A 12534-nucleotide genomic window follows, 5' to 3' on the forward strand; every position below is an offset into this window, starting at 1 on the left:
TTTTTCCTCGGCTTTTAGCCGTTTTTTTTTGTCGTCCACATCCAACATCACTTACTATCCGAAACTGAAAAGCTCGACTTGCTCCTTACTCTACGCCACTTTTGTTAAATAACATAGAGACGCCCATTTACTGGAGATTAAACTTCCCTTTAACTGGCAGCACGGGTGTGTTGCGGGAATTTTTTAATTTTTTTTGTAACTTGCATCTTTCTTATTTTAACAACATTCATTCATTCATTCATCTTCCGAACCGCTTGATCCTCACTAGGGTCGCGGGGGGGTGCTGGAGCCTATCCCAGCTGTCTCCCGGGCAGTAGGCGGGGGACACCCTGAATCGGTTGCCAGCCAATCGCAGGGCACACATAGACGAACAACCATCCATGCTCACACTCACACCTAGGGACAATTTAGAGTGTTCAATCAGCCTGCCACGCATGTTTTTGGAATGTGGGAGGAAACCGGAGCACCTGGAGAAAACCCACGCAAGCCCGGGGAGAACATGCAAACTCCACACAGGGAGGCCGGAGCTGGAATCGAACCCGGTACCTCTGCACTGTGAAGCCGACGTGCTAACCACTGGACTACCGGGCCGTATTTTAACAACATATAGCACCATAAAAGTCTGAACATTTGAATACAAAGGGTTTCCTATATTCCCACCCGTAGTTAGTTTCCACAACAACGTCCACGTATGGCTACGATTGTCCTTTATCATAGGAAACAACAAAATTGAACGTTGAAAAGTTTTGTTTTTACACAGTAAACGGGGAAAGCTGGTGGCATTAGCTCTGAATCCATCGCTGATGCCTGGGAGAGGGAGGGTCCGTTCCCCAAGGTGATATCCAAACACACTAGCGAGACACAATCCAGATGTCCTTTTGGTTTTTCATTATTAACAGCCGAGGGGCTTTGCGATCTAAAGAGGGTCTTTAGATCTTTGTTGACAGTATCTGTGCCATGTTGAATTCATTTGATCTGAAAACATCCTCTCCCACCGGGGGAACGGCAAAGGCCCCCGAAGGTCATTGCGAAGCGGTGGAACGTGCGTGAGCAAAATAACTTGCGGCAATTGATAACGAATAACTCTTTGCGTTTATTGACACAAGGAGATTGTAGGCATCCATCCATCCATCCATCCATCATCTACCGCTTATCCGGGGCCGGGTCGCGGGGGCAACAGCTTTAGCAGGGAAGCCCAGACTTCCCTCTCCTTAGCTACTTCTTCCAGCTCTCCCCGGGGGATCCCGAGGCGTTCCCAGGCAAGCTGGGTGACATAGTCTCTCCAGCGTGTCCTGGGTCTTCCTCGGGTCTCCTCCCGGTGGGACATGACCGGAACACCTCACCGGGGAGGCGCTCAGGAGGCATCCGAATCAGATGCCCAAGCCACCTCATCTGGCTCCTCTCGATGTGGAGGAGAAGCGGCTCGACTCTGAGCCCCTCCCGGATGACCGAGCTTCTCACCTTATCTCTAAGGGAGAGCTCGGACACCTTGCGGAGAAAACTCATTGTTTTTGAGATTGTAGGCATAAAAGGACAATCACGGATGACGGGTCAGAGGGGTTAGAGGGCAGCAAGAGTGCCGCCCATTTCAAAATAAGGGCACATTGATCAAATGGTGTGGTGGTACACTCGCCTGACTTGTGTGCGGGCAGGTGGGATCGGTTCCCACGCTGACGTGTTAGGTGGGTGCGAATGGTCGTTCATCTCTGTATGTGCCTTGCGACTGACTGGCGACCAGTTCAGGGTGTCATCCGCCCAGAAGTCACCTGGGATAGGTTCCAGGACCACCCCGCGACCGTGTTCAGGATAAGCGGTGTTGAAAATGGATAGATGACATGGCTATAGAAGAAATGAGCAATGAAATCTCTCTCGCGATAAATCAGCACCTCTTCATCCCGCATGTATTCCCCTTTAACAGCTCCATAGAAGTTGTGAGCTCAATTTGACATTTTTGAGTGCAAACGCCACCAAAAAAGGAGCAACGGCGAGGCGTGCCCTATTCATCGCATACACACAACGCCTCCGATTGCAGCCAGATAATGAAAGTTGGCAGCGGCACCAGACAAGCATGAATGACGACTTTGATCTACTTTTTCTTTTTTTTTTTAATCTTTCAATATAACCACCCATGTGTGTGTGTGTGTGTGTGTGTGTTAGCTCTATATGCATGCCGACTCCTGTGTTTATGTGTCGTGATGTACACACTGATGTACAGGGACAGTCTTATCAGCGGCAGTCTTTCATCTAAACATTTTTGCGGGCTTACAAGCATGCACTTGGGCCCCTTTGTGGCATGTTTTCAGCCTTCTCCTTTTGAGGTGATGGGATTTTTTTATTTTTTTTGGTCTCACTCTAAACACACTCAAGCACGTGAAAACGGAGGAAACGATGGCAGACACACATGCACAAACAAACACACACATCCACACGCACACACACATTGGGATTGTTGGCAGTACAAAGACTTGGTGAGGTCACAAGGTCAGGCGCAAAGACACGGGTTGACGTGTGTGTGTGTTTGTGTGTGTGTGAGTGAGTATGAGCGAGTCTGTTTGATCATAAATCTTATTAAAAATGCTCAGGAAGTGTGTGTGTGTGTGTGTGTGTATGATAGTTGGTGGAAAATCATTATATTCTAAGAGTGTGTGCTTGAAAGAGTGAAAGAAAGCAAAAGTAAGTAAGCGGGAGTGTGTGTGAGAGAGAGAGTGTAGGGATGTGCTTGTGAAAGAGAGAGCAACAGAGTGAGATTTTGTGAGAGAGTGGGTGAGAGAGATTGTGTGTGCCAGAAAGACAAAGTGGAGTGTGTGACTGAGAATTTATGTCTTTCAGAGTGTGTGAGAGATATTATTGTGTGTGCCAGAGAGAGAGAAAGAGCGTTATGTGTGAGAGTGAGAATTTGTGTTTGTGAGAGAGTGAGTGAGAGATATTGTGTCTGCCAGAGAGAGAGGGAGTGTGTGAGAGCAAGCGTATCGGTTGATGCTAGTGAAGTAAGTTAACCACGCACGCACACACAGAAAAGGACCCAAGCAGTGAACTCCAATGAGAGGGTCTCTCCCTTCAAATGTACTCTACTGCCATCGTGTGGCGTTCTGTGGAATTGCAACCTATTTTGATATGACATGTCACGCATCTTCTCCCACTGGATTGAGAAACGTAGCAATGAATGAGCAGAGTTGAACTAGGGCCGAGCGTCGTTTGACTTGAACTAAAAAAGCGCATACAGGACTCCCGTCTGTCTCTTTTCAAAACACACGAAGACACAAATGTTCACACACACGCAGAAATGCAAACACTGGTTATTAGTTGCGATTTTCCAGATTCTTCCTTATCATGACGACGGTGCGGTTATTTACGATGCATTGGGAGGCGTGGCAATCCACAAAAGCCAAGCGTGGTCGTTAAAGCTGTAGGCGCCTCACCCTTTAAACTGGGGGGGCACATATTTGTGGCTGTGCAATTACAGGTATATAGTTGCGCGGGTATGTATGTGGGTATGTCATCGTCAGTATGTGCACCTGGGAAATGCCTGCTCGTTTGATGTTTGTTAAAATTATTGTCTAAGATTATCCTGTGGTCTGATCAGGGCCAACAATCGTAAATATTAAACGTCTTCAATATTTAACCAAAAATCTTCGTGTGTGTGTGTGTGTGTGTGTGTGTGAAAAGATACAAATTGTGATGTGAAACGAAATGCAGCTAATTAAATGTGACTTACCATGACATAAAAATAAATAAATAAAATTATTGACACATTTAAAAAAAAACATGACATTCATATTGTGTATTTGAAACAACCACTTTCGCTTCTGAAAGCCTCCTTCGCTTTTTGCTAACCAGCAAGCCAAAGTTGACATGCTAACAGTTAGCATCGCGCAAGAGTGGCTGTTTTAGAATTGATTTATACAGTATTTGAACACAGTGGTGTAGCAACACATGTAGACCGACAAAACGTAAATAAATAAATAAATACATACATACATACATACATACATACATACATACATACATACATACATACATACATACATACATACATACATAAATAAATATATATACACACTGTATATATATTTTTTAGCATCCACGTAAAATTAGCCATATTCATGAGAAAATTGACTTTTCAGTCATCTCAGTTCTATTCAGCCAAAATGGCCATTAAAGGAGACCTAAACCCCTGTTATCAACGTTATTTTTTTAAAGCTAAATTTTAAATTTGCTTTTAATGAGCCCTGCGTGCCAATGTCATGAACTGTTTGGTCCTCAAAGATTGCTGTCACCTGGGGCCAATTTTAAGGTGGACACATGGAGGGGGAGGATGGGGGCAACCTTGTCTTTAGCACAATTACACCTTTGAACGGGCACTCTGAAATATGGCGACCGTGCACAGAAGCGCAACGACATGCGCAACGACTTTATGACATGATCACACCGTGGGACAGCTGACCTCCGATGAGATTTTTAATCGGCAGCGGACCTGGATGAAAAGAGAGAATAGGTTGTTACTTTAATGGAGTGTGGGAAGAGGACTGAAGTGTGATCCAAAGTCATGGCCACATTACTCGGTACAGCTCATGAGAAACTGTTTGGCTTCAGCAGATGTTTATGGGATCATCAGGTTAGACATAGGGAATCATTGACTGTCTTTTTTTTTTTTAGTAGTCTGATCGTTATTAATTTAAGATGAATTTTGAACCCATCCATCCATCCATCCATCTTCTACCGCTTATCCGGGGCCGGGTCGCGGGGGCAACAGCTTTAGCAGGGAAGCCCAGACTTCCCTCTCCCTAGCTACTTCTTCCAGCTCTCCCCGGGGGATCCCGAGGCGTTCCCAGGCCAGCTCACCGGGGAGGCGTTCAGGAGGCATCCGAATCAGATGCCCAAGCCACCTCATCTGGCTCCTCTCGATGTGGAGGAGAAGCGGCTCGACTCGGAGCCCCTCCCGGATGACCGAGCTTCTCACCTTATCTCTAAGGGAGAGCCCGGACACCCTGCGGAGAAAACTCATTTCGGCCGCTTGTATCCAGGATCTCGTTCTTTCGGTCACGACCCATAGCTCGTGACCATAGATGAGGGTTGGAACGTAGATCGACCGGTAAATTGAGAGCTTCGCCCTTTGGCTCAGCTCCTTCTTCACCACGACAGACCGATACAACGTCCGCATCACAGCCGACGCTGCACCGATCCGCCTGTCGATCTCTCGCTCCCTCCTGCCCTCACTCGTGAACAAGACCCCAAGATACTTAAACTCCTCCACTTGGGGCAAGATCTCCCCCCCGACCTGGAGGGGGCACTCCACCCTTTTCCGACTGAGGACCATGGTTTCAGATTTGGAGGTGCTGATTTTCATCCCAACCGCTTCACACTCGGCTGCGAAACGCTCCAGTGAGAGTTTTGAACCCAAAATGCACGTTTCCAAGAATGTCCTTTTCTATGCCTTTCTGTGCCTCTTCCAGTCACTCTGCCTCTTCCGGTTATGATCTGCACTATCTGTGTAATCCATTTAAGGGTCAAGCTGTCACAGTGAGAATTTTGCTCTGAGCCCGCGTCACCATAGTCCGCCACAACCCATTCATTTGCCAGTTCTCCCCCAGCAGAATCACCACCACCACCGAATTCTGCTCCCATCACCATCCTACAGTGAGCATGCAGTGTGACAGTTAAATCTTCGCCCCGCCACCAGAACAATACGACTGGTTAAACCCCCCCGACGGCCTGAGGGTGGACATCCAGGACAACACGCACACTTTCACACACACACACTCGGCCGCCGCGAACCCGTCTGCCCAAGCGCTCTCCCCCTCCAGGAAGTGAGGCAGGACCTCGCTGGGAGCGCTAAGTCCAGAGAGCTTAGCCGCCGCCAATAGCACCCATTGTGCCCTTTGTGCTGGAAGGGATTTGGGCCTACAAACTGACCACTCTGCTGGAAGATGATGAGGGTGGAAGGTCCGCTGAGGGCTGACCGGAACGTTGACTCTCTGGCAGGAAAACACAGACTGCTTCCACCCCCCCTCAAAAACTCAACTTAAATGATTTGGCCCAAAACAGTCATTTCAGTTGGAAAAACATTAAAATCCAAATGACAAACATTTATGGCAACAATGTTTACTTAATGCAAGGATAACCATCCTGTAAATAAAATATTCTATATAAAAATATATATATATATATATTTTTTTAAAATATATTCATTCATTCATTCATTCATCTTCCGAGCCGCTTGATCCTCACTAGGGTCGCGGGGGGTGCTGGAGCCTATCCCAACTGTCTTCGGGCAGTAGGCTGGGGACACCCTGAATCGGTTGCCAGCCAATCACAGGGCACACAGAGACGAACAACCATACACACTCACACTCACACCTGGGGACAATTTTAGAGTGGTCAATCAGCCTGCCACGCATGTTTTTGGAATGTGGGAGGAAACCAGAGCACCCGGAGAAAACCCACGCAGGCCCGGGGAGAACATGCAAACTCCACACAGGGAGGCCGGAGCTGGAATCGAACCCGGTACCTCTGCACTGTGAAGCCGACGTGCTAACCACTGGACTACTGGGCCGCCCCTTTAAAAAAAGATATATACATTAAATATATATATATATATTAAATATATATATATTAAATATATTAAAATATATATATATATATATATGATAATAAAATATTATCGAAGTTTGTTGCCTAGAATTTTTGAGTTTTTTTTTTTTTTTGTAGTGTACACTCTCATTTGCTGGCTTCCACATAACTCAGTTGTTCCAACCGAAATGACCGTTTTCGATTTGGCATGACTTTGGTATTGGCCAAGCAGAAAGCACCGCCAAGGAAACAAAAGAGTGAACCCTCACCCAGAAGGCCTGGCGTGAGAGAAAGTGGGACCCTAGCATATTTTCCTCCGTGTGAAACCAGGTGTGGACATAAGATGGAATCCAGACGGCGCTGACAGGCTGACTTTACCTCGCGCAAACCCTCTCATCACGTCAACATGGCTGCCCCGAGGCCTGCAGCACGCCCAATGCGTTCGTCGACTCATTATTAGTTCTCACAACACAACTTTTGGCTCATAGTTTGCTCTAACCTGAGAGCCAATACAAACAGTGTGTAGGACGGATGTCAATACTAATTGTACATGTGTAATTGTACTTTATTCAGTATATCACGGCCTCAGGTTAATTTTTCAGCTCCTGAAATCAAATCCTCTGATATCTGACACGCCCCTCACCCTCTCCTTCCTCCCTCTTTCTCCCGTGCTTCCCCTCACCTGCTTAAATGGGAGCTAATGGCTTCAGATGTCAATTACCTCAATTTGTGCGGTTGCGCACACGCACAAACAGACGTCGTCATTTATTTTCGCGCATGCGTGTTTCCCAGAGTTGGGTTTTCTCTTCTCTGCTCACGACTGCAGTCTGCAGCTTCACCAGCAACATTGTGATGTTCATGTCATTTTACTGCCGCTGTGTGGTAGGCATGTGGAAGTGCAGCCTGGAAAACAATTCTTGAGACTTCCTACCTTTCATTTCTTTTCATGATTTGTGTTCTTTTTTCTTATTAAATAATGGACATATTATGAATAAATGTCACAGATGAGCCGGATAGCACCTTTTTTTTCCCTCCACGCGTCATTTACGAATGACATGGTGGACATTTTAGAACAACGCTGGACTCGTGACCTTGTCGTCTTTCTTCTCAGGGTCGTCCGGGGCCTCTTGGTGAGGTTGGTCAGAGTGGGCCAGAGGGGCCCCGCGGCAGCCTGGGACCTACGGGGCCCAAAGGAGAGAAGGGCCATCTTGGCTTGAAAGGACCATCCGGCCCGAAAGGAGACAAAGTGGGTGTTATGTTTACCATTTTGTTTAACTCATACAGTATAGGCAAAATTCTTCAAAATAAATGATAGCAACGGTGATGATTTGATTTGATTGATTCAACAGGGCCCAATAGGAGTGCCAGGATTTCAAGGAAATGATGGCGTACCTGTAAGTAAACACAGTACAAGAATAACAAAAGTGCAAGAGTAATTGAAATAACTATTAGTAGGGATGGACGAGTAACGACGCTAGGTATCAGTATCTGATTGGTACCGGGCTTTTTTCAAGGTATCGAGCACTCATAAAGGATGTCGATACCAGCCGCCAAATCAAAGAAACAAAAGTCTTGGTTCACAATTGTCACTTGAAGCGTTCATTGAAATGGAATGTATCATCAGTACCAGTGGTATCGGTACGCTATGTCAGTGAGTACTCTCATTCTGATATCAGTCTGTGAAACGTGGTCTCGAACATCACTTACAATGACTACTTTATAAAATGTCCAAAATAGAGTATTAATAAAATGTCAAGATAGAACTCAAATGGAATAATAATAGATGAACCTGAAACAAAGTGACAGAAATGGGCTTTAAAAAAAAGTGAACTATATATATATTTTTTCCTGGTGGACATAGGGCCACACTGGTCAGCAGGGTAGCCGAGGACCACCAGGACTGGACGGCTGTAACGGGACCAGAGGGGAGCCCGGATATCCTGGTTACGGCACCGGTGGACCCGGGCAACCTGGTTTCGCAGTAAAGACAGATCCGCTTGTTTTGCATTTTACTCGTTTTGTCAGCCTGGATAAAAGGTTGGTGCTCAGCAACGATGTTGTCGTGTGCTCCCCCAGGGACCGATCGGGCCAAAGGGTCAGAAAGGAGAACCTCGATACGTCACTGACGGCGTCACTGTGAGTTTTCACTGACAGTTTATTGATGTTGTGACAACGCCTAACACAGTACGTCTTGTCTTTATAAATATCTTTTTTCTTAATATTAAATAGATATGATACTCATCTAAAAACGACCAGTGTCATTTAAAATTTTTATTTTTTATTTTTAGGGGAGCGGTTTGTTCTTGTTTATAATAGACTTACGTGGAAATCAGTCGCTATAGTCTACAGTAATTATGTTTGGCCACTAGATGACGCCAAAAAGCTGATATGTAATTTTGGAAGAACAATTCTCGTCATCGAACAGAAGATAAGATAAGAAAACCTTTATTAGTCTCGCAATGGAGAAATTCCCGATTCACAGCAGCAAAGCTATGAAAGGAAGAAGTACAATAACAAAATATAGGGGCTGCTGGAAAGGCAGCCACTCACTCGGCGCCATTTTGAAGTCAAAATAACACAACACAACACACAGGACACAGACAGTCACGAGTGGCCAGAGCGAAAGTACAGAAATTATAAATGCAATCTGTCAAAGTACGTACTCAACGTCATTATTTAAAGAGAAACTTGCAATTAAAACACATATATCACTTTTCGTAATTTTTATTTTTATTTTTTTGTAAAAAGTCGATATGAAGGAACAGTAGCAGCTACATGATTCATTTGATCTGATCTGTCACTGGCCACATATTGCGCCTCGAATGATCAACAAGCAACGAATCGGAGCCAGAAGGCCTCACAGCATTGCCCTGAGCTATTACCTTGTTCGCACAGAAAAGAACCTAATTCCTCATTACAATAACATAAACCGTTATCGATTTGAAATATCTCGATTTGATATGTGTTTTTCAGATTAGATAGGAGGATCATTTTTGACTGCAAAAACTGGTGGTTTTTAGGCTACCACAAGACACAATGTAATCAATGATTTCTAAAAGTTTTGTCCGTGTGTTTCTTTTTAAGAGCTTACCTGGCCTTCCAGGAGAAGACGGTCGACCTGTAAGATTTTTTTACTGTTACTATTTCCTCAATATGTACCCCATTTCATGTCCTCATCTTCATCCACAATGTGTGTCTCGCTGCAGGGCACCAGAGGTCCAGATGGTCCAGTTGGGTTCACCGGTCCACCCGGGCCGGAGGGATATCCCGTACGTTCAAGAAACACCACGTAATATTGTCACCTGAAATGATTTGGCACACTGACTGAGGTTGTGTTGTATGTCTGCAGGGCCCGCCCGGTCCTCCCGGTCCGCCGGGGCCAATGGTAAGCGTACGAACAAACAAAAAGACTCTGTGACTTTGTCATTAAAGGACAGCTCCAAGTGCATCTTGTCATCTTATTTTCAGGGTAGTCGTAGTGACGGATATCAAGGCGAGAAAGGAGACAAGGTTTGTGTTGCTAATTGAAAAGCTCTCCATCCAGCTGGCTCTCGTGGTCAAGATAAAAATGTGTATATTTTGGCAACCAGGGTGACTTGGGGCTCCCGGGACCGAGTGGCACTCCAGGTGACGGGTCTCTAAGAAGCGAGCAAACCCTCACTATCTATAAAGGAGATAAGGTAACAAAGCAAAGGAATACACTACGTCTAGAGTAGACTCCTTCATATTTGCGGTTCGACGTTTGAAAATTGACCAATTGATCTACCATCTGTTATACACTCACTCCTCCGCCTTCTCTCTATGATGTGCGCACACTCAAAGCCGACAATGAGGCACTCGAAAGTAATCACAACAAGCAGACTCTGAGGGGAAGAGTGTACAGTTTAGAAAACTGCGTCCCATGGACTAAAACATGTATTGCTGTTGATCCACATCTGAATATTACTTGCAATGATTTGTTGTGATTGATAAGAATTAGGAAAAAAAATCCCAAAATTAACCCCTCGTACTGGACACTTGATAATTTAAAAAAATTGAAAAATATCCGGGCGGCCCGGTAGTCCAGTGGCTAGCACGTCGGCTTCACAGTGCAGAGGTACCGGGTTCGATTCCAGCTTCGGCCTCCCTGTGTGGAGTTTGCATGTTCTCCCCGGGGCTGCGTGGGTTTTCTCCGGGTGCTCCGGTTTCCTCCCACGTTCCAAAAATATGCATGGCAGGCTGATTGAACACTCTAAATTGTCCCTAGGTGTGAGTGTGAGCGTGGATGGTTGTTAGTCTATGTGTGCCCTGCGATTGGCTGGCAACCGATTCAGGGTGTTTCCCCTGCCTACTGCCCGGAGACGGCTGGGATGGGCTCCAGCACCCCCCCCCCCCGCGACCCTAGTGAGGATCAAGCGGTACGGAAGATGAATGAATGAATGAATGAAAAATATCCACATTTAATAGACATTTATCAGTACCTCAAGGTTGTTAGAAAAAAGGTATACTTACATTTCAACATGATATTGAAAGTGTAATGTTACAAATTTCTGCATGTAAAATTTATACAACATAAGTTGTCTGGATTGCTTCAGACATTTTATTTCCTGTTTCCCATGTGGTTGCAGCAGTGCAGCTAATTAAGTGCTTCGTTGCCTTCAAAGTCCTACTTACTTACCTCACTGACCTTCTCAGCACTGTTTTCATGATTAAAAAGTAAATACGTGTTCTGTACTCATCACATTAGCCCACTAGCATTAGCCACAAACTGTTTGCGGCAATTAACGAGCACAAACGGGCATGTTGTTGGCTAATTGCAGATTGTAGAGTCGCCTCATGTTGTAACAATTATTCCACCTTGTAAAGTTACTGCGGCCCGATGTCAAATTTCTGTCAAAATATTTGTGAGCTTTTTGTAACGTCACTAAGTGTAAGTATTTTTATATCCACTCGGTGGTGTCATTACACTGTCTTTTCTGAAGATCCGACAGTTCAGTGAATGCCATTATTTAAGGGCAGAAACATTCATTCATTCATTCATCTTCCTAACCGCTTGATCCTCACTAGGGTCGCGGGGGGTGCTGGAGCCTATCCCAGCTGTCTCCGGGCAGTAGGCGGGGGACACCCTGAATCGGTTGCCAGCCAATCGCAGGGCAGACAGAAACGAACAACCATTCGCACTCACACTCACACCTAGGGACAAATTTAGAGTGTTCAATCAGCCTGCCACGCATGTTTTTGGAATGTGGGAGGAAACCGGAGCACCCGGAGAAAACCCACGCAGGCCCAGGGAGAACATGCAAACTCCACACAGGGAGGCCGGAGCTGGAATCGAACCCGGTACCTCTGCACTGTGAAGCCGACGTGCTAACCACTGGACTACCGGGCCGCCCAGGGCAGAAACAAATCTCCGGAATAACTTTACATGGTTTTAATGTGACTTCAAGCGCAAATCAAAATTGTCTTTGGTTACTTGTTCTTGTCTCTCTGCCTGAAAGGGTGAACCTGGACTAAAGGGGATCCGTGGATTCCCTGGGAACCAAGGCGCTCCTGTAAGTGCGCTTCCTTCAAGAGTGTCTGTACAAGTTCGGGTTTGTTCATGTTTGCTATTTTTCTTCAACTTCAGAGTCCTTTTGGTTTCCGCGGTGAATTTGGGGAGAAAGGAATACCCGGATACCCGGGAGCGAGAGTAAGAGCTTCATATCTTGTTTGTTTGTTTGTTTATTGAGCATATATAGAACATACAATAACAGATTGAGAAAAGTAAAGCAAAAATTATAAAAGGACAAATTTAAAAAGTAAGCTCCTTGAAATGAAATACAGGAATGAATTCAATCTGGATTTGGGATTTAGAATTACTGTTTATTTTCTGTGTTGTTTCCTGTGTTGTCTTCAGGGTCCTCCGGGTTTTAACGGACCTCCTGGCCTACCTGGACAACAGGTAGACTTTAAAACACGCGCACACACACAATTCTGTGAGTAGTT

General features: G+C 45.6%; 1 protein-coding gene across 4 annotated transcripts in view; it reads left to right on the forward strand.

Annotated features, from left to right (window-relative positions):
* Positions 1-12534, forward strand: part of col4a6 (collagen, type IV, alpha 6) — a 67102-nt gene that overhangs the window by 37503 nt on the left and 17065 nt on the right. For all 4 annotated transcript variants that reach the window (XM_052062272.1, XM_052062284.1, XM_052062293.1 and 1 more), the window contains 12 exons: positions 7682-7816; positions 7920-7964; positions 8432-8551; positions 8647-8706; positions 9655-9690; positions 9777-9839; positions 9920-9955; positions 10039-10080; positions 10161-10250; positions 12048-12101; positions 12176-12238; positions 12446-12490. In XM_052062272.1, the coding sequence (XP_051918232.1) occupies positions 7682-7816; positions 7920-7964; positions 8432-8551; positions 8647-8706; positions 9655-9690; positions 9777-9839; positions 9920-9955; positions 10039-10080; positions 10161-10250; positions 12048-12101; positions 12176-12238; positions 12446-12490 (789 nt within the window). The remainder of the gene's footprint in view (positions 1-7681; positions 7817-7919; positions 7965-8431; positions 8552-8646; positions 8707-9654; positions 9691-9776; positions 9840-9919; positions 9956-10038; positions 10081-10160; positions 10251-12047; positions 12102-12175; positions 12239-12445; positions 12491-12534) is intronic.

This window comes from Hippocampus zosterae, chromosome 1, assembly GCF_025434085.1.
Source record: "Hippocampus zosterae strain Florida chromosome 1, ASM2543408v3, whole genome shotgun sequence".
Taxonomy (NCBI): Eukaryota; Metazoa; Chordata; class Actinopteri; order Syngnathiformes; family Syngnathidae; genus Hippocampus; species Hippocampus zosterae.